This window comes from Geotrypetes seraphini, chromosome 6 (genome assembly GCF_902459505.1).
Source record: "Geotrypetes seraphini chromosome 6, aGeoSer1.1, whole genome shotgun sequence".
Classification (NCBI taxonomy): domain Eukaryota; kingdom Metazoa; phylum Chordata; class Amphibia; order Gymnophiona; family Dermophiidae; genus Geotrypetes; species Geotrypetes seraphini.
The window spans coordinates 169,555,383-169,574,924 of record NC_047089.1 but is presented as its reverse complement, the minus strand read 5'-3'; the positions used below and the strand labels follow the sequence as shown (position 1 = coordinate 169,574,924).

At 46.3% G+C, this 19,542-nt stretch overlaps 1 protein-coding gene across 1 annotated transcript in view; it reads left to right on the top strand.

Moving 5' to 3' along the window:
- PRPS2 (phosphoribosyl pyrophosphate synthetase 2) overlaps positions 1-19,542 on the top strand; it is a 101,456-nt gene that overhangs the window by 11,323 nt on the left and 70,591 nt on the right. The window contains exon 2 of the mRNA XM_033949809.1: positions 18,227-18,410. Coding sequence (XP_033805700.1) covers positions 18,227-18,410 — 184 coding nt within the window. The remainder of the gene's footprint in view (positions 1-18,226; positions 18,411-19,542) is intronic.

The following is a 19,542-nucleotide window of genomic DNA, read 5'->3' as shown; positions in this document are numbered from 1 at the left end:
AACCAGTTCAAGACATTTCCTGAAATTCCAATGGATTCTAGTCCAAAATTATAATGTGATCAACCAAATCAAATGCACTGCTTAAATCAAGCTGGAGAATAAGAGCACTTGTACCCTGGCTATATAATAAATGCAGGTAATCTAACAACGAGGCCATAACAGTTTCGGTACTGAAACCTGACCGAAAACCAGATTGATTGTCATGCAAAAATATTAAACTTATTCAAATGTGTAACCAATTCAAAATTGACCAACTTCTCCAATAACTTAGTGGCCAAGGGAATATTAGCTATAGGTTTGAAATTAGATGCAATGCTAGCAGATTCTTTAACATTGTTTCTAATTGGTGTAATCACAGTTTGACCAAGTTTCTCTGGGAACATCCCTATAGATAATAAACAATTGATCCATAGCAGCAAATTGGCCTTAAAATTGACCGGAGCAACTTTCATAACATTAGGCGGACAACTATCAAGTCTGCTGCAAGGTTTTACATACCTGTTGTAGAATTTATTAAAAGTTTGCCAATCTATTTCTGTAAATTTATTCCAACACAAATCCACTCTAGAATCATCAAATTATCCCAGGACAAGCAGGCAGCATATTCTCTACATGTGGGTGACGTCATCCACAGAGCCCCGCCGCAGACAGCTTTTCAAGCAAACTTGATTGAAGATCTCAAAGTTTGTTAGTGCATGTGCCTTCCTGCTCCACTAGAGGGCGCATCCCCTCTTCGTGGTCTTCAATTCTTAGTGTTCCGCAGAGCCAAAAAGACCTGTCTCTCTTCTCTGCGTTCTTCTAAGTGCCTTTCTAGCACCGCGGCTTCTTTATTTTGTTCGGGAGTCGCTGTGCGGTTTGTTCTTCGTTATTGCTCTTGATCGAGTATTTTTGTCATTCGACTCGGTGACCGGGGGTTCCCGGTTCGCTGTGGCCGCTTGACCTCACATGGCCGCGGCCGTTTGTCCCTTATATCCCAGCCTCTTACCGGGTTTAAGAAATGCTCCCAGTGTGGTCGGGTTATTTCAATAACAGACCTGCACCGCTTGTGTATTCTGTGCCTGGGTGCTGATCACCCAACGGATTCCTGTTCTCGTTGTGCAACTCTTCAACCTTGGGCTCTTCGGCGGCGTAGGGCCAGAATTGCGGAGCTCTTCGCCATGGAAGCTGCTCCTGCTTCGACCCCGGTCTCGGCCTCGACATCAGCCTCGAAGACCTCGGCCCCAAGAAAGTCTCCCTCGACCTCGAAGGTCTCAGCGGCCTTGACCTCAAAGACCTCGGCTCCGGGTAAGTCCCCTCTTCCTCCTTCAGGTTCAGTTCAGCTGCCGAAGAAGCCTCCCTCGGAGTCTCTGGCCATCCAGGCGGTGAGTTTAGTCCCGCCGGCCCGACGAGACCACCCTCCAAGACCTCTAAGCGTGCTTCCACCATACGGGAATACTCTTCCTCGAGGTCGCCCTCGGTGGAACTCACTGCTGCACCTGCCCAGCCTAATATGGTCATGGTGCCGATGTTTGAGGAGGTGCTGAAGGCGATCATCTCCTCGGAGCTCTCCTCCGCTTTGGCTCAGCTCGCTCCTGCCTCGACCTCGCGCGTTGTTGACCAGCCTGAGTGTCGCGTCGAGGTTTCTCGGGGCAAGGTGCGTCAGTCTCAGCGTCTGTCCTCGTCTGACTCCTCGCCCCTTCCATCGAGGCATGCTTCACCCTCGAGCTGGCCTCGGTCGAGGCGTCTTACGCCCTTGTCTAGGCAAGTTGCAAAGCATCCCCGGGACTCTCCCCTGAGGTGGGGTAGGTCCCCAAGTCCTTGCACTACAGGGTCCATTAGAACCTCAGACCTCACCTTGTCCAACCCGAGTCTGCTGAGGTCGCCTGTCCAATCAGGGACCCCGATCTGAGAGGAGCCAGTCTCGGGGGGCCCTGCCTCTTTTTCCCGGGGCTTGTCTTCGGGCTGGGGTTCTCCGGGGCGGTGTCATCGGACCTCGGTGGCCCGGACCCCGGGGTTCTCCCCTCTGGGGACTTCTAAGCGCAGGCTCTCGTCGACTTCCCCCCCCCCCCCCCCCCCCCAGTTCTTTTAGCGGGGCTTCCTCGGCGTCCATGCTGGTGGATACAGATATGCCAGCGCAGTATTCCAGGGAGGCTTCCCCCTCCTTTTCGGCTGCCTTGCGGTCACGTTCGACCACTCCCCTTGAGGGGCATTCTGAGGGCAGGCCCTCTTCCTTTACTAGATTTCGTTCAGGACATGGGGAAGGCGTTAAATTTGTACCTCCAGTCAGATTCCAAGTATATCAAGGAGTATTTGGAGGAGATGGAGCTTCCCTACCCTCCTAGGGAGTCCTTGAGGCTCCCCTTGAATCTGGTGCTGCAACAAACTTTCTTTCGCAATCTGGAGACTCCTTATGCTATCCCGGCCATTCCATCCAAAATGGAGTCTCGGTACCGGACGGTGCCCTGCAAAGGCTCAGCTTTCCCACCAATCTTTGGTGGTGGAGTCTACCCTCAAGAAGTCTCACCTGTTCACCTGTCCAAGGTGTATGCGGCTGTCCCGCCGGGCCGGGAGGGCCGGACTATGGATAAGTTTGGGAGACGCCTATATCAGAACTCCATGATGGTGAACAGAGTCCTGAATTACAACTTTACCTTTACATCCTATCTCAAGTTGTGTATTAAGTCCCTTCCATCTTTCGAGGACGATTTGCCTGCCAAACGCCATGCGGAGTTGCAGGCTTGTGTATACTCTGTCGTAGCTTCGGCTGTACATGTTTCAGGCCTCCTAAGATGCGTTTGAGCTTTCCTCAAGGGTCTCGGCCTTCGCAGTGGCCATGAGTCACCTGGCGTGGCTCTGCATTCTTGATTTGGATCCCAACCTGCAGGACCAGTTGGCCAATCTCCCCTGCTTGGGAAACGAGCTGTTCGATGATTCCATCGAGGCTGCTACAAAACGCCTCTCTGAACACGAACGCTCCTTCGCCTCCTTGGTCCAGGCTAAGGCAAAGCCCGCTCCGCCCAAGTCCTACAGGCTGCCTCCCCGGCGCTATCCGCAGAAATCGACGCCGGCGTTTTCTCACCCTCCTCCATGGTGTCCGCAGCAGCAGAGGGCTCATCCTAAGCCTCAGACCCCTGCGGTGACTAAGCCGCCGCCATCTTTTTGACTGACCCGGCTGGAGGGGGCTGGCCTCCGCCCGGGGTATTTCCCTTCTTCCTATCGGGGGACGTCTCCGTGCCTTTTATCAGCGTTGGGCGGAGATTACTGCGGACTCTTGGGTGCTCTCCGTCATCCGAGATGAGTACTCCCTCAACTTCCGGGCTTTACCGCCGGACAGGCCCCCAGGAGAGTCTCTTTTCGACAGGGCGCTGCTTCCCCTACTACTTCAGGAAGCGCAGGCCCTACTTCGCCTGCGGACAGTGGAGGAAGTTCCCCCTTGTCAGCGGGGCTCCGGTGTTTATTCCCGGTACTTCCTGGTTCCCAAGAAGACAGGGGACCTTCGCCCTATCCTGGATCTATGGAAGCTGAACAAGTTCCTAGTTCGGGAGAAGTTCCGCATGCTCTCGCTTCCCATTTTGTATCCCTTGATGGACGAGGGGGACTGGTTGTGTTCCTGGACCTGAAGGAAGCCTACACTCACATTCCGATCCACCTGGCTTCTCGACGGTTTCTTCGCTTTCAGGTGGGGGACCTTCATTTGTAGTATTGGGTCCTCCCGTTTGGGCTCGCTTCGTCCCCACGGTTTTTCACGAAGTGCCTCGTGGTGGTGGCGGCGGCCTTGCGGTCGCAGGGCCTTCAGGTTTTCCCATACCTCGACGATTGGCTTATCAAAGCTCCTTCGAGGGAGGGGGTTATTTCAGCAACCCATTGGACTATTATCTTCCTTCAGATTCTGGGTTTCGAGGTAAACTTCCCCAAATCCCAGTTGTGCCCGTCTCAGTCCCTGCAGTTTTATCGGGGCCGTGCTGGACACGGTCCGCCTCCGATCGTTTTTACAAGGCTGCCATTTGGTCTTCAGTTCATACCTTCACCTCTCGCTACAGTCAGGATGCCTTTTCCAGGCGCGACAGCCAGTTTGGCCAGTCGGTTTTGCATAATCTGTTTTCATAAATTGCCAACTTTCCCTCCATCCCTTTTTAGTTAGCTTGGAGGTAGCCCACATGTAGAGAATATGCTGCCTGCTTGTCCTGGGATAAAGCACAGTTACTTACCGTAACAGGTGTTATCCAGGGACAGCAGGCAGATATTCTCGCAACCTTCCCACCTCCCCAGGTTGGCTTCTTTGCTAGCTATGTGAACTAAAGACCACGAGGAGGGGATGCGCCCTCTAGTGGAGCGGGAAGGCACACGCATGTGTGGGCAGCACTAGCAAACTTTGAGGTCTTCAATCAAGTTTGCTTGAAAACCTGTCCGCAGCGGGACTTTGTGGATGACATCACCCACATGTAGAGAATATCTACCTGCTGTCCCTGGATAACACTGTTACGGTAAGTAACTGCTATCCCGAAGGATTGGAAAACACCTGAGACACGATATCTACCAACTATGGCATCCCGCAGGGGTCGATGCTATCCCCCTTACTCTTTAACATCTTTTTAGCCCCTTTGCTGACTCTTTGTCAATCTATTGGGTTCACAGCATTCGCTTACACAGACAATCTTCAACATTTACTTCCATTAGATTCGTGGAGGGGCATAATCAAAAGAAACAAGTCTAAGTCTGTTTTAGCCTAAGTCGCCCAAAGTCGGACACGGGAAAAGATCCATTTTTGAAAAATACATCCAGCATATTTCTTTTTTTTGAAAATCGTCCAACTGTACATCCAGCCATCTGATTATCCAGACCACTAAGTCATCCATCTTTATACCTCATTTTTGACCAAAAATTAATCCAACTCACAAACGCCTAGAAAAAGACCAGAAAAATGATGGATTGGACGCCCTGACATGGCATCAGAGTAGTGGGGTACCTTACAGGGCACTGCTGTGAATTTCACAAAAAGAGTCCCACATACACATCTCACTACAGCTCCCTTATAGGTCATGATGAGCCCCCCAAAACACCCCCAGAATCTACTAGACCCACCTATCTACCACCCCAATAGCCCATATGGCTGCAGGAGCCACTTATATGGCAGTACAAAAGGGTTTGGGGGTTTTTGAGGGGTGGACATTTTTCACCATGAATGCAGTGATTAGTGTGGCTTATGGGCCTGGGTCCTCCTCTTCATGGTTCACTAACCCACCCCAAGACCACATAAGCTACCTCTGTGCAGCTCTACTAGGCTTTCCTATACCAGGCTGCCAGGTACTGATGTTCTGGAGGCAGATATGTAAAGTTGTTATTACGATTTTTATGGGGGTGGGGGGGCAGTGATGTCTGCAGCAGTGTGTGTGGGTCTGTACTTTGTGTCTGCAGTGCTTATCTGGTCACTTTGGATACCTTTTGTGGGCTTAGACCTTGTTTTGCATGGCCTAACTCACAATGTCCAAGTTCCATCTTGGCAGTGTTGTAAAACTTTCGGTTATATATGCAGTACTAAGTCTAAGATGGCTCACGTCCATCCCTAATCCCACCTTCGACACTCCTCCTGACATGCCCCTTAGCTCTGGTCATTCAGCAGCATTGTGAAGGCCTAGGTCGTTTTTAAATACGTCTAGAACCCGGTTCGATTATTGGCACTTGGACGACCTGTCTTTTAGATCGTCCAAGAGCTGATTTAGGCCGCTTTTTAGATGTTTTTCTGTTTTGATTATGAGCCCCCTATTCTACAGGGGAATTTCTAAATATCAACAAGAAATTAGGTACAATTTCAGATTGGCTAGTGTCACCTAATCGGGCCCGCGAGGGCACTGCAGAGTCCGCCGACTGGTGGCAGCACGACCCTGGCTCCCAATGAGGGAAGACCCTACATAGTACTTCAGTTCACTGGTACTTCAGTTCACTGATAATAAATCAACATCAGATATTCCGCATAGGGCCAACAGTTTTAATTTAAAAAAAACCCCAAAGTAACCATGCTGGCTTTCTGTCTCAGCACAGAAGTAGCAACAGACAATACTTTTGCCAAGGTTCTCAGAAGCTCAATTAGCCAAAAAGAATTCAAAACAAAAACATCCTATCCCAGGTAAGTATTGTTAAGTTCTGAGTTTAGCACAGTCTTTAACTATTCTTTCAAGGAATGCAAAACTCACAGTCCTCAGTTCATTATATTTCAAGGGTCTCTAGACTTCAGCTTATCTTAGTCCCGGTCTTCACCAGGTCCTTGGTTTTTAAACAAGCAAAACAAAACTCCAGCACTATGCAGCACTCCGGTCCTGGTGTTCCAGGAACAGAATTGCCAGATTCACTTTCATAAAAAGGCTTTGAACAAGCACCCACAAAATTCCTCAGCAGGGAACACACCTCCCGCCCTAACTCTCCGCTGCCGCCGCCGCTGCTGCTGCTGATCCTCCTCTAAAGAACAGCCTGGAATGGTGTCCGGCTTTAGCGAACCTCGCAGGCCGCTCTCCATCCTCGGTAGCACGTTCCCTCTGACGCACGGGATCGCGTTTGTTCTGAATCTGTCTCCCTTCAATTTTTTTGAGTGCCCCCTTGTTTTTGTTGCCCCCACCAGTCTGAAGAATCTGTCCCTCTCTACCTTCTCTATACCCTTCATGATCTTGTAAGTTTCTATCATGTCCCCTCTAAGTCTCCGCTTTTCCAAGGAAAAGAGCCCCAGCTTCTCCAGCATCTCAGCATACGAAAGGTTTTCCATGCCCTTAATCATTCTTGTTGCTCTTCTCTGGATCCTTTCGAGTACTGCCATATCTTTCCTAAGGTACGGCGACCAGTTTTGAACGTAGTATTCCAGATGTGGGCGCACCATCGCCCGATACAGTGGCAGGATAACTTCCTTGGTTCTGGTGGTGATTCCTTTTTTGATAATGCCCAACATTCTGTTCACCTTTTTTGAGGCTGCTGCGCATTGTGCCGCCAGCTTCATTGTTCTATCCACCAAAACCCCCAAATCCTTTTCTAGGTTGCCTTCTCCCAATACCCCCCATCGTAGTTGTACATCAGGGTTCCTTTCCCTATGTGCAAGACTTTGCATTTCTGTACATTGAAGCTCATCTGCCATTTATTTGCCCATTCACTCAGTTTGTTCAGGTCCCTTTGTAGTTCCTTACATTCCTCAACAGTTCTAACCCTACTGGAAAGTTTTGTGTCATCCGCAAATTTTATAACTTCACACTTCGTCCCTGATTCAAGGTCATTGGTAAATATATTGAACAGCAGCGGTCCCAGCACCGACCCTTGCGGGACGCCACTCTTGACCCCTTTCCAGTCAGAGCAGTGTCCCTTTACTCCCACCCTCTGTTTCCTGTCCGCCAGCCAATTTCTGATCCATCTGTGCACATCTCCTTCCACCCCGTGGTTCCACAGTTTCCTTAGTAAGCGCTCATAGGGTACCTTGTCGAAAGCTTTTTGGAAGTCCAGATATATGATGTCTATGGGTCACCTTTGACCATTTGTTCATTTATCCCCTCAAAGAAGTGCAGTAGGTTAGTTTGGCATGATCTTCCTTTACAGAAACCATGCTGGCTGGTTCTCATCAGATTATTTTTTTCTATATGCTCATTGATACTATCCTTGATTAATGATACGGTCATCTTTCACGGAACTGAGGTTAAGCTCACCAGTCTGTAGATCCCCGGGTCGCCTTTGGATCCTTTTTTTGAAGATAGGTGTAACATTCGCTATCCTCCAGTCCTCCGGGATTACCCTGTTTTCAAGGATAGGTTGCAAATCTGCTGTAGTAACTCTGCTATTTCATCCCTGAGCTCTTTCAGTATTCTCGGGTGGATTCCGTCTGGGCCCAGAGATTTATCAGTTTTTAGTCTATCTATCTGTTCAAGTACGTCTTTGAGGCTTACCTCCATTGACAATAATTTCTCCTCTTGATCCCCCTTGAAGATTTTTTCCGGTTCCGGCACTTGGGATGTGTCCTCTTTTGTGAAGACCGATGAGAAGAACGTGTTTAATCTGTCTGCCACCTCTTTTTCCTCCTTTACCACTCTCTTCCTGTCTCCCTCATCCAGGGGTCCCATCTTCCTCCCTCACCAGTTGTTTTCCTTTCACATATCAAAAGAATGATTTAAAATTCCGTGCCTCCTTGGCAAGTCTCTCTTCATACTCTTTTTTTGCTATTCTGACCACGCGGTGACATTCTTTTTGATGCTTCCTGTGCTTTTTCCAATTTTCCTCGGTTCTATCCTTTTTCCACTTCCTGAATTATTTTTTTCTTGTCTCCTATCACCTTCTTAACTTCATTGGTTATCCATGCTGGGTCTTTTGCTTGATTTTTTTTGCACCCTTTTCTGAATCTGGGTATATACAGATTTTGCGCTTCGTTTACCGTTTCCTTGAATAAGGTCCAGGCTTGCTCCACCGTCTGTGTTTTCCTGGAGCTGTTCCTGAGTTTTCTCTTAACCATTTGTCTCATGGCATCATAATTCCCTTTCTTGAAGTTAAACGTTGTTGCAATGGTTCTCTTCCCCTTTGGCATTCCTATTTCCACTTTGAATTGGATCATGCTGTGATCACTGTTTCCTAAAAGACCCACTACTTCCACTTTTTGGGCAGGTCCTTTCAGCCCACTGAGGATTAAATCCAGAATAGCTGTCCCTCTCGTTGGCTCCTTGACAAGCTGTTCCAAGAAGTAGTCCCGTACAGCCTCCAGGAACTCCGTTTCCTTTGAACATTTTGAAGCTCCATGGCTCCAGTCTATCCCGGGATTGTTGAAATCTCCCATAACTATGGTGTTTGCGTTTTTACATTCTCGTCTCAATTCGGCTCTCAGTTCTTCGTCCTTTGTGTCTGTTTGCCCAGGTGGGCGGTAGTACAGTCCCATATTTATCTTGGTTCTCTTTCTTCCTGGTATTTTAACCCATATTGATTCCATTTGGTCATTTGTCTCTGTTGCGTCCACTCCGGTCGAGTGAATGGTATCCTTTATATAAAGTGCTACTCCTCCTCCTTTCTGATGTGTCCTGTCTCTTCGGTAGAGCTTGTACCCTGGCAGTACTGTACCCATTTGTTTTCCTCGTTCCACCATGGACTCCTTGTTAACAATGTTTCTTTCCTCTTTTCTATTTATTTTTATCTAATTGATGTTTTTCTCTAAGGCATTTAAGTTAGATTGTGAGCCCATTTGGGACATTGAGAGTTACTACAATACATGTAAAGTAGATTTAGCACTGTGAATGTAACCTGTTCTGAGCTCTTAGGGGAGGACGGGATATAAATCTAGATAAATAAAATAATTTAAATTGTGTATAACACTACCAGATCTGTTAACTGCAAGGGAAATTGTACTGATAAAATTATCGTTAAATTAGAAATCTGGTGCTTTCCCATTATCATGGCAGAATAGTTTTGTAGCAGTGGAACTTTTATCATATTATACTGTATTCTTGGCTGTTTTAAAACAAAATTTGCTTCATGTATTCAAAATTGCAAATAAGGATGTGGGACTATGATTTCAAGAGAGCCTGTGAAATAAGAACTTAGGCAATTTACTTTATCTCTGCTTTCAGACTTGGTTTAGAAACAAGTGGTTTATTTTAGCTGGTTGTTGGAAAACTGTGTTAATTCTGCTAGTATAAGCTAGTTGGAGCTTATACTTGCTTCCTGTTGGCTCTTTTTTATTTTTCTTTGTTAACTACTCATAGTGTGCAAGCACAGCTGTTAAGTAGTGACTCTGTTTGCCATATTGTGGTTTTTCTCAAGAAAAGAAATGTCTCAACTAGGCAGTATCTCTGTTGGGTTTTTTTTTATTTTGCTGGGAACAGGGACTGACTACCTACTAAAAACAATTCGGGGATGGTCAGTTTGGGAGCCATAAATCAGTCCTGGAAGTGTACCCTGGGAAGAAAAGGGAATGTGAGAGAGATTTGGTAGGTTAGTCACAGTAACAGGACCTCATCAGCAGAAAAACAAAGGACACAGCAATTACACTATGTAAAAAAGATATATATATATATACATTTTATTTTATTTTTTTGTTCCTGGATAATACCGTATTTTCCCATATATAGGCCGTGATACATGGGTTTTACAAATCTGCCTAAGGAGCGCGGCTTACTTAAATGTGGCGGCCTTTTCTAAACCTTTAAAATCACCCCCCCACCCCCCAGGTACCTTTTAAAATACCCCTTAAATACATCCCTCGCTGGGTGGCTGCCGGCTGCCTCCTCGAATCTCCCGCTATACAGGGCAGTTGCAATCTTTTTGGTATCCAGCCTGGCCCCGCACCGCTTGCTGAATGGCTACCGTCAGTTCTCGTGAGTCCCCGCAAGAACTGACGGCAGCCATTCAGCAAGCGGTGCGAGGCCAGGCTGGATGCCAAAAAGATTGCGGAGATTCGAGGAGGCATCCAGCAGCTGTTTGCTGCGGCCTATACATGGGGGCGGGCCTATATGTGGGGAAATACAGTATGGGCCGGATTCTCAAAAAAGTTGCTGAAAGTTAGGCACTGGTAGGTGTCTAGATCAGTGTTCTTCAACCTTTTTACACCTATGGACCAGAAGAAATAAAATCATTATTTTGTGGACCGGCAAACTAATAAGACTGAAATTTTTTAAAAACCCCATCGTCGCCCCATCCCCGCGAGCTCGGTCCGTTAACCATCTGATCCCATCCAGGGCTGTGGAGTCGGAGTCGAGGAGTCGGAGGAAATTTCGGGTACCTGGAGTCGGAGTCAGAAGTACAAAAAACTGAGGAGTCGGAGTCGGAACATTTATCTACCGACTCCATTTTTGAACTTGGCATACCAATCACGAGCGATTCTTTCAGCTATAGCACCCACTATATACACAGTACAAATGTTGCAAGCAGCTTCTGCGGCCTTAGAACCTTGATTAAAAGCAAAAAGAAGGTGGTGTCGAAAATGTTCATTTCTCTCAACTTGACATTCCATTTTAACGATCTGAAAATTAACCAGTGCTGTGGAGTCGGAGTCGGAGGAAATTTTGGGTACCTGGAGTCGGAGTTGGAGTCTGAAGTACAAAAAACTGAGGAGTCTAACATTTATCTACCAACTCCACAGCCCTGATCCCATCTGCACAAGCCTCAAATAGTTATGATTTTATATTGAACATATTTTATTAAAGTATAAAAAGAAACAAAACCCCCGTCTCCCCTTCCCTTCACATATATCCCCTCTACTATCAAGAAAACTGAATAAGCCAAATTATTACAGAATGCTACACAAATATCATGCTAACAGAATACCGCAGTCACACATGGCAGGAATGGTGTTAGGGGGAGTGCAACTAGGGCAACTGCCTCCAAGTCAGAGACAGCCCTAAGCCAGCTGGAAGCTGAAGAAGCACTGCCTGGGCTTTGCACTCCCCTGTTATGTCTTACATCAGCTCTAGCAGGATACATATTTTAAATCTGATGTATTCTAATCACAAGATAGAAATAAAATTATTTTTTTCTACTTTTTGTCGTCTCTGGTTTCTGCTTTCATCGTCTTTTCACTCTCTTCCATCCAGCGTCTGCCCCTTCCATCCACTGTCTGCCCTCTCCCCCTCCTATATGATATCTGCGTTCTTTCTATGACCCTCTCTCCTACACCAGATCTAGCATCTTTGTCCCTCTTTCCTTATTTCTCATCTGACCCCCACTTCCCAGCATCAATCTCTCTCTACTTTGTCATTCTTCTGTCTCTCCCTTTTCCCTCATCTGATCTCTCCATTCTATCCTGACTCCTTCCCCTCCTCTAATCTTCCTGCCAGCTGTTTCCTTCCAATTTTCCTCCTCCCCTGTCCAGCAGTACCTTCCCCCTTTCTTCCTCCCCTTATCCAACAGTAACTCTCTTCCCTTCCCCTTCCCTTCTCCCCTGTGAGCAGTATCCCCTTCCCCTCCCTTGTCCAGGAGTACCCCTTCTCCCTTTCCTCCTCCCCTTATCCAACAGTAACTCCCTTTCCTTTCCCTTCTTCCCTGTCAGCAGTAACCCCTTCCCCTCCCTTGTCCAGGAGTACCCCTTCTCCCTTCCCTCTCCAGCAAATGTTTCCTCTATGTAGGCTAGGGGCAGCTCTGTGTGCTTTTAACTTCGGCACACGGCTGCTCCTAAGCAGTATTTTAGCCGCGGTTTCATGAGGCAGCCTCGGGGCCTTTGGTAGGCCAGCCCACATCGCATCATTGAAGCAGGCCAGCCTAGCAAAGGACCCGAGGCTGTCTCATGAAACCGCGGCTAAAATACTGCTTAGGGTCAGCTGTGTGCTGAAGTTTAAAAGCACACAGAGCTGCTGCTGGTCTGGAGGTGCGGAGACAAAGGCAGGAGCAGGTGACATATGCGGCAGGAGTCCTGGTGGTGGAAGGCAGCAGTCCCGGCCCAGCGACGGCAACAGGAAGTTGCATGTCAGCTGACGCCGGCACCTTGTGTTGCGGCGGGGACCCGAATCCTTCACGGACCGGCAAGATTTTTTTGTGGACGCGTACCGGTGGTTGAAGAACTGTGGTCTAGATCATGCCTAACTTAATTGTTTTAATCGGCTTTAAGTGGCATGATAATTGATTGCATCATTAAAAGCTGATTTAAAAAAAAATCTAGGCACCTCATGGGACCAGCGGCACTTAGTGATGCTACATGCCTAAGTAGGCATGTTTAAGGCGTAGACCTTTAAAACCCTGACCTACATTACCGGCACCTAAGTTTGTCGTTAGGCACTCTTTAACCTCCCATGGTATTCCCCAAGGTTCTATTCTGTCCCCCTTGCTCTTCAATATCTTTCTTGCACCACTGATGACCGTTTGTCAATCTATAGGTTTTCACGTATTTGCATACGCTGATGATATTCAACTTCTGCACCCTTTGGATCCTAGTAACCCTTTGGATATCACAGCTATTAATAATAAACTTGAACAAATCCATCATTGGTTAGACACAAATAGGTTAGCTCTTAATATTGAAAAAAACAAAAACGGTGCTTTTTCCATGGAAAGAAAATCCTAAACTTATCACCCCTATTAATATAAAAAATATTCCTTTGCAGTTAGTTGATTCAATTAAAATTCTAGGAGTCATATTTGACAGTAAATTAACTTTTCATGAACACATAGGTAGTATCGTAAAATCATCATTCTATAGACTCCGTCAAATTCGCTCTCTTTCACAATATCTTTGTTCCAAATCTCTAAATATCCTGATCCACTCTTTAGTAATCTCTAGAATAGATTACTGCAATGCCCTTTATAAAGGAATTGCACAGAATGAAATAAGATGACTTCAAATAATACAAAATACTTCAATTAAATTACTAACAAGGACAAAAAAATTTGATCACGTAACACCACTGCTCAAGAAAGCTCATTGGCTTCCAGTATCCCATAGAATAACATATAAACTAAGCCTACTCACTTTTAAAGCGATGCTTTTTAAAACACCTGCATTTATTTTTAATACACTAATTCCTTACTCTACAAATAGAACATTACGATCCAACGAACAGCATTTATTAACAATTCCATCTCTCAAAATCATTAATACTAGAAGACAATATATATTCTCTGTTACTGCTCCACAAATTTGGAACTCTCTGCCAATATACTTAAGGAAAGAACATGATATTGAGAAATTTAAGATTAACTTAAAAACATTCCTATTTAAAGATGCTTTTGATTAACAAGTTCTTCCCTTGAATTCAATAATGCTGCTTTCGACAATTCTTTGAACTCCCATCCTTTTGTTTTTCCCTACCTTCTTTTCTATTATAAATTGTATTTCATTTCCCCTTTTTCCCTTCATTCATGTTTGTTAATTTGCATTTAATTTTTTTTTTATTTAATGGTTATATATTAATTAATGTTTTATTGTTAATTTTAAAAATGCAATTTTATCTTAAAGTTGTAATTTAAATATTTTCTTTTATGTATGTACATCGCTTTGAAGCAAGATTAAGCGATTAATCAAAAATTTTAATAAACTTGAAACTTGAACTTGATTCTCTTAAGTGGTATCATAACATGATTGACACGCGACAGATGCCATGTTTCAGGCAACATTTATAGAATCAGCCCCTAAGTGTTCTTTATTAATTACCTGTGTCACAGTTTACTCATATTGATTCCAAGCTGAGTAAATTTAGGGGCCCGTTTACTAAGGTGTGATAGGGTATTGCTGCACAGCAAACAATACTGCAAGCATGCTGCAGTTGCTGTCATGGCAATTCAGGCGGTAAGGCTTACCATAGCTTTGGGCAGAGGAAGGGGTGTGCTGCCAGTTTAGTGTCATCTGATGATGTGGCGGAGGGAAGCCCTTGTAGGGCAAGCCGTGAATTGCCTGTTCATAGCCAGCCGGCCACCACTGCTGCTGCTTTAGGAAGCCCGATGGTATGTCAGACTGTGCTGGGTTTGGGGGGTAAGGGTCAGTCAGGAAGTGCTGTACAGAAGGATGGGAGGAAGGGATTGAGAAGCTGATGCACAGGGGAATGGGAGGAAGGGATGGAGAAGCTGATGCACAAGGATATGAAAGGAGAGAGGACGAATTGTTGGAATTTGGGGTCTAGGAGAGGAAGAGAGATGCAACAAAGAGGTAGAAAGAGTTGAGAGGGAGAAATCCTGCATGTTTTGGATGGGAGGGAGACATGCTTAGAGAAGAGAGAGGGAGAAATATTGGACAATGGGTGGAGAGCAGGGAGAGATGGTACATGGGGAGAGAGAAAGAAATGTTGCACATGATACTGGAGGGGAGGGAGAGATGCTGGCATGGAGGTGAATAGAGAGGTTTGACCCAAGGCACAAAGCAGGGAGAGAGAGAGAAAGAAGAGAGATGGTAGACAGTGGGAAAGAGATGTTGGGAAGGTAAAGAGATGGAAGTTGAAGATGGATGCTGAGCATGGAAAAAGAAGAAAATGTAAAATGGGCAAAGGAGACCCTGGTGAGCGAGTTAACAGAAGACAAACAGAAACCAGAACCTGGGACCAACATGTTTTTAATAATTTGACCAGATAACAAGGTAGAAAGATTAATTTTATTTTCTGTTTTGTGATTACAATATGTCAGATTTGAAATGTGTGTTGCCAGAGCTGGTGTTAGCGAGCGTGAGCTAGAACCTAACAGAGAAAGGAAAAGTTTATTTTGTTTATACCCCAGTGCCGGCATGGGGTTGGAGAGGGCAAAGGGAGGTGGGATGAGTGATAAGGTTACAAAATAAACCCACCTAGGACATTTACAAAAAATCACCCGATTGGCAGGACAAGAATCGAAAAATCGATTCAGTGGGACCGAATCTCTGAATTGGGCAGCACTAGTCAGCACATGAGCCATCATCATAGCCTGATATTTAGCAATCAGCTGTAAATTACTACTGTGATTTTAATGCGGCAGTGATTTGCATGCTCATTGGTTACAGCATACCACGTTATTTTTGCAGCAGTAATTTAAAGCTAGAGCTGTGACACCACTCTGAAATTACTGCATCTGCCCTTTATTGTCTCTGGCAAGAAGTCCTGCAAGGAGGAATTTGTGGTTGCCTACAAGGTCTGTTCTAGAGCTAGGGTGGGGGAGGAGGGAGCTCTCTGTCAGTAGATCAAAGTGTACCCTAGGGTCTTGTTCTATGGCCAACAAATTGGAGCCCTTCACCACTTTCCTTCTCTACTGAAAGCACAGCAAATATGATCAGCTTTCTGCTGCACCAGTGTATATGGAGGAAGTAAGCAACTTCTGCTGTCTCCCTCTGCCTAAAGGAGGATATATATATCTTGCTGGTCTAGATTGGTCTGGCAGGGCATGATCTATTTGATCAGAATACTGATGGCTAAAGACACTGCTGTAGTGAGGGTGGGAGGCACCCTGGACGGAGACACCCCCCCCCCGCCCCCATACCTGTTTAGCTTTCCCTGGCGTGAGCAACATCTCCAACTTGCTGCCGGCATCGGCTCTCCCTCTGACGTCACTTCCTGGTCACGGGACTTGAAAGTAACATCAGAGGGGAGTGCCAAGGTCGGCGCAAGCAGCAGTTTGGAGCCACTGCTCACGCCGGTGAAGAGCTAGAGGTATGGTGGGGTGGAGTGAAGGCGTACGCATGGTGGGGGAGGAGTGGGAAAGATCGCGAGGAAAGGTGCCGGCGTCCCCACCAAGACGGTGCCTGGGGCGGTCCGCCTCTCCCCTTACTGCGCCACTGGCTAAAGAAATCTGATGTAATAAAGCAGGGTGAGCACTATTCCCTTTTAGCTGAGCAGGAGTCCTCCACTGACAGTCTTGCCAGAGGGAAGTGCTGTTTCACTACATATTACACTTTCAGTAGTGAGGAACGGGTTCCTACCTATCTGTATTGATTGAAAACACAGCACTGAAGCACACAAGACGTTGGAGGACTCCCGCTCTGCTTAGAAGGAACAGTGAGGGTGAACCGTGCTTATTTAGAGACATAAGCCTGCATGCATAGGTTTGATAATATTGCCAGATGACTCCCTCTGATATATACCCAATTCCTAACTGGTGCACATATGGCACCTGCTATTGGTGTCATAAAAATGAAACTGATTTCATCATATAATCCAATTAATACAAAAATCACTTTATGATCAACATTTCTCTTTCTGGATGATTCCAGTGCATTTATCAAGACATAGGGTTTGTGCCTTGTTATCTTGAATCAGGAGCTGGTAAGTACTGTAATATAACTGAATTATTTTATTTGTGATTCTACATGGGCTATCAGGACTTACTCTGATTCATATTAAGTTGGTTTGACTGAATTGATGATAATGAGACAGATAATTCACTGCACTTTTTTACGTTTTTGGTTAGAAAAAGAGGTTGGATTTTATTAGTACGTGCTTAATGCGTATTATTCTAGTATGTAGAAAGTAGAACAGACCCAGTTTTGATGATGATGATATCCTTCAAAGATGAACTGCTTCTAAGTTCTTTGTAACAAATATGAACATTGTGCAGCCAAGAGAGCCATATTGAACATCTTTTGGGGCAGTTGGATTTGATCATTGTTAGCTCTGTAAATGAAGGAAATTACTACCCTTTTAATTCTATTTGTTAATTAAAATCACAGGCATAATGTGTTTCAGAGCTAAAGCATAAATGGCTGAAAGCAAAAATGGAAATGCTACAGTAATCAGATTGTACTCCAAGTTAATACCTTTCATTTCCTTTACTGCTTTTAAACTGCCTTCTCAGCAATCAGGCTGCTCAATGTACCAAATAAATTCAAAAAGAGTGGAACAATGTCAAACCAAGGCCCTCTGAAGGGACAGCACTTTGTGGTAGAGGGCTTGTCTGTTTCGATGACTCGGAGGGTTGTACTGTGTGACTACCCATATCAGACAGGCCTCTGAGGAGCAAGAAGACAAAGGGCTCCTTTTACAAAGGTGCGCTAGCGTTTTTAACGCACACGTTGGATTGACATACTCTAGGACCCCTGAGGGAAGGAGTGTTTCTTTGAAACACGGACCTTCTTGGGTCCGGGTTCATCGATCCTTTTGGATATATATATTTTATGTACTTTTTCAAAATTGCTTATTAAAGACTTGGTATCTTGTATATCATCACTGCAGTTTTTTTCCTTTGTCTTTGGGAGGGACATATCAGACCACAGTGGGAGGGAGGAGGAAGAGAGAAATACCCGTGCAATGGGGGAAGTACAGGGAGAGGTAAGAAGAAGTGCTCAGAGAAAAAAGGAGAGAGAGATGTGTACCTGGAGGCAGGGAAAAAAAGAAGATGATGGGTGTTCTGCAAAGATTTATTGTGAGGTGGAGAAAAGAAGCAGAAAATGGGTTCCAGGGGATGGAAGGGAAGGAAAGGAAAAGGGGAGAGAAATGGCAGGAGATGATGCCTGAGGAGAGAGGGTACCCAGGGGAGAGTGGGAGTGGCAGGTCGGGGAGTGAGATGGTGCCCATGGAATGGAGTGGAAGGAAGATGATTATAAAAATAAATTATCAGGTCCTTAAAGCCCACCTTGTAGTGATGTACATGCTAAACATATTTAATCTCTCTTTTTTTTTCCATTTGGATCATGCGATTAATCGCACAATTAAAAATTTTAATTGATGTACAACCCTACTTACTATGCATTCCTATTTAATAGTCTTTGTTAATACATTTTTAAAGATAAGCTTACTTATTAGCTTGTAGCCCACAGTGCCTGCATAGCACATATGCCAAAATGAGAAATCTGGATCTAGCTGAAACCAAGTTACTTCTGTTTACCATTTCATCTGGTTTTGTTTTGTTTTTTGTCTCATAGTGTAGAGATTGGTGAAAGTGTGAGAGGGGAAGATGTGTACATCATACAGAGTGGCTGTGGAGAAATCAATGACAACTTGATGGAACTTCTCATCATGATCAATGCTTGCAAGATCGCATCATCATCCCGAGTTACTGCAGTCATTCCATGCTTTCCTTATGCCAGGCAAGACAAAAAAGACAAAGTGAGTGTTATAGCTTGCCACTGTAAAGTAAGGGCCATAACAATGGCTTTATTATTGCTTGCTGTGGTCTCCTGTGTGACACAGGAGGTTATATAACCCGCCATGCTTATTTCTTCGCTAAGTCTCATTTTTATGGATTACCTCCTAATGTACTCTGATGATCAGGCTAGTAAACCTGATCCAGGATACATAGTCCAGTCTACTTAAATCATTGTTTTCTACATTCTAGACTACTGTTAAACCCAAAACAGATTACCGTATTTTCACGCATATAACGCGCGCGTTATACGCGTTTTTACCTACCGCGCATACCCCTCGCGCGTTATATGCGTGAGCGCGGTATACGAAAGTTTTAAAACATAGTTCCCACCCCGCCCGACGCCCGATTCACCCCCCCAGCAGGACCACTCGCACCCCCACCCCGAACGACCACTCGCACGCGCTCCCACCCGCACCCGCATCCACGATCGGAGCAAGAGGGAGCCCAAGCCCTCTTGCCCGGCCGACTCCCCGACGTCCGATACATCCCCCCCCCCCCGGCAGGACCACTCGCACCCCCACCCCGAAGGACCGCCGACTTCCCGACAATATTGGGCCAGAAGGGAGCCCAAACCCTCCTGGCCACGGCGACCCCCTAACCCCACCCCGCACTACATTACGGGCAGGAGGGATCCCAGGCCCTCCTGCCCTCGACGCAAACCCCCCTCCACCCCAACGACCGTCCCCCCCCCCAAGAACCTCCGACCGCCCCCCCAGCCGACCCGCGACCCCCCTGGCCGACCCCCACGACCCCCCCACCCCCCTTCCCCGTACCTTTGGAAGTTGGCCGGACAGACGGGAGCCAAACCCGCCTGTCCGGCAGGCAGCCAACGAAGGAATGAGGCCGGATTGGCCCATCCGTCCTAAAGCTCCGCCTACTGGTGGGGCCTAAGGCGCGTGGGCCAATCAGAATAGGCCCTGGAGCCTTAGGTCCCACCTGGGGGCGCGGCCTGAGGCACATGGTCGGGTTGGGCTTCTAGGAAACCTAAATCTAGACAATGCTATCACCAAAAATTGACTAGATTTTCTACGTGGTGTTTTTCTCATGATAAGGAACCTCAACATTCCTCCTTATCTTCTGATTTGCATTACC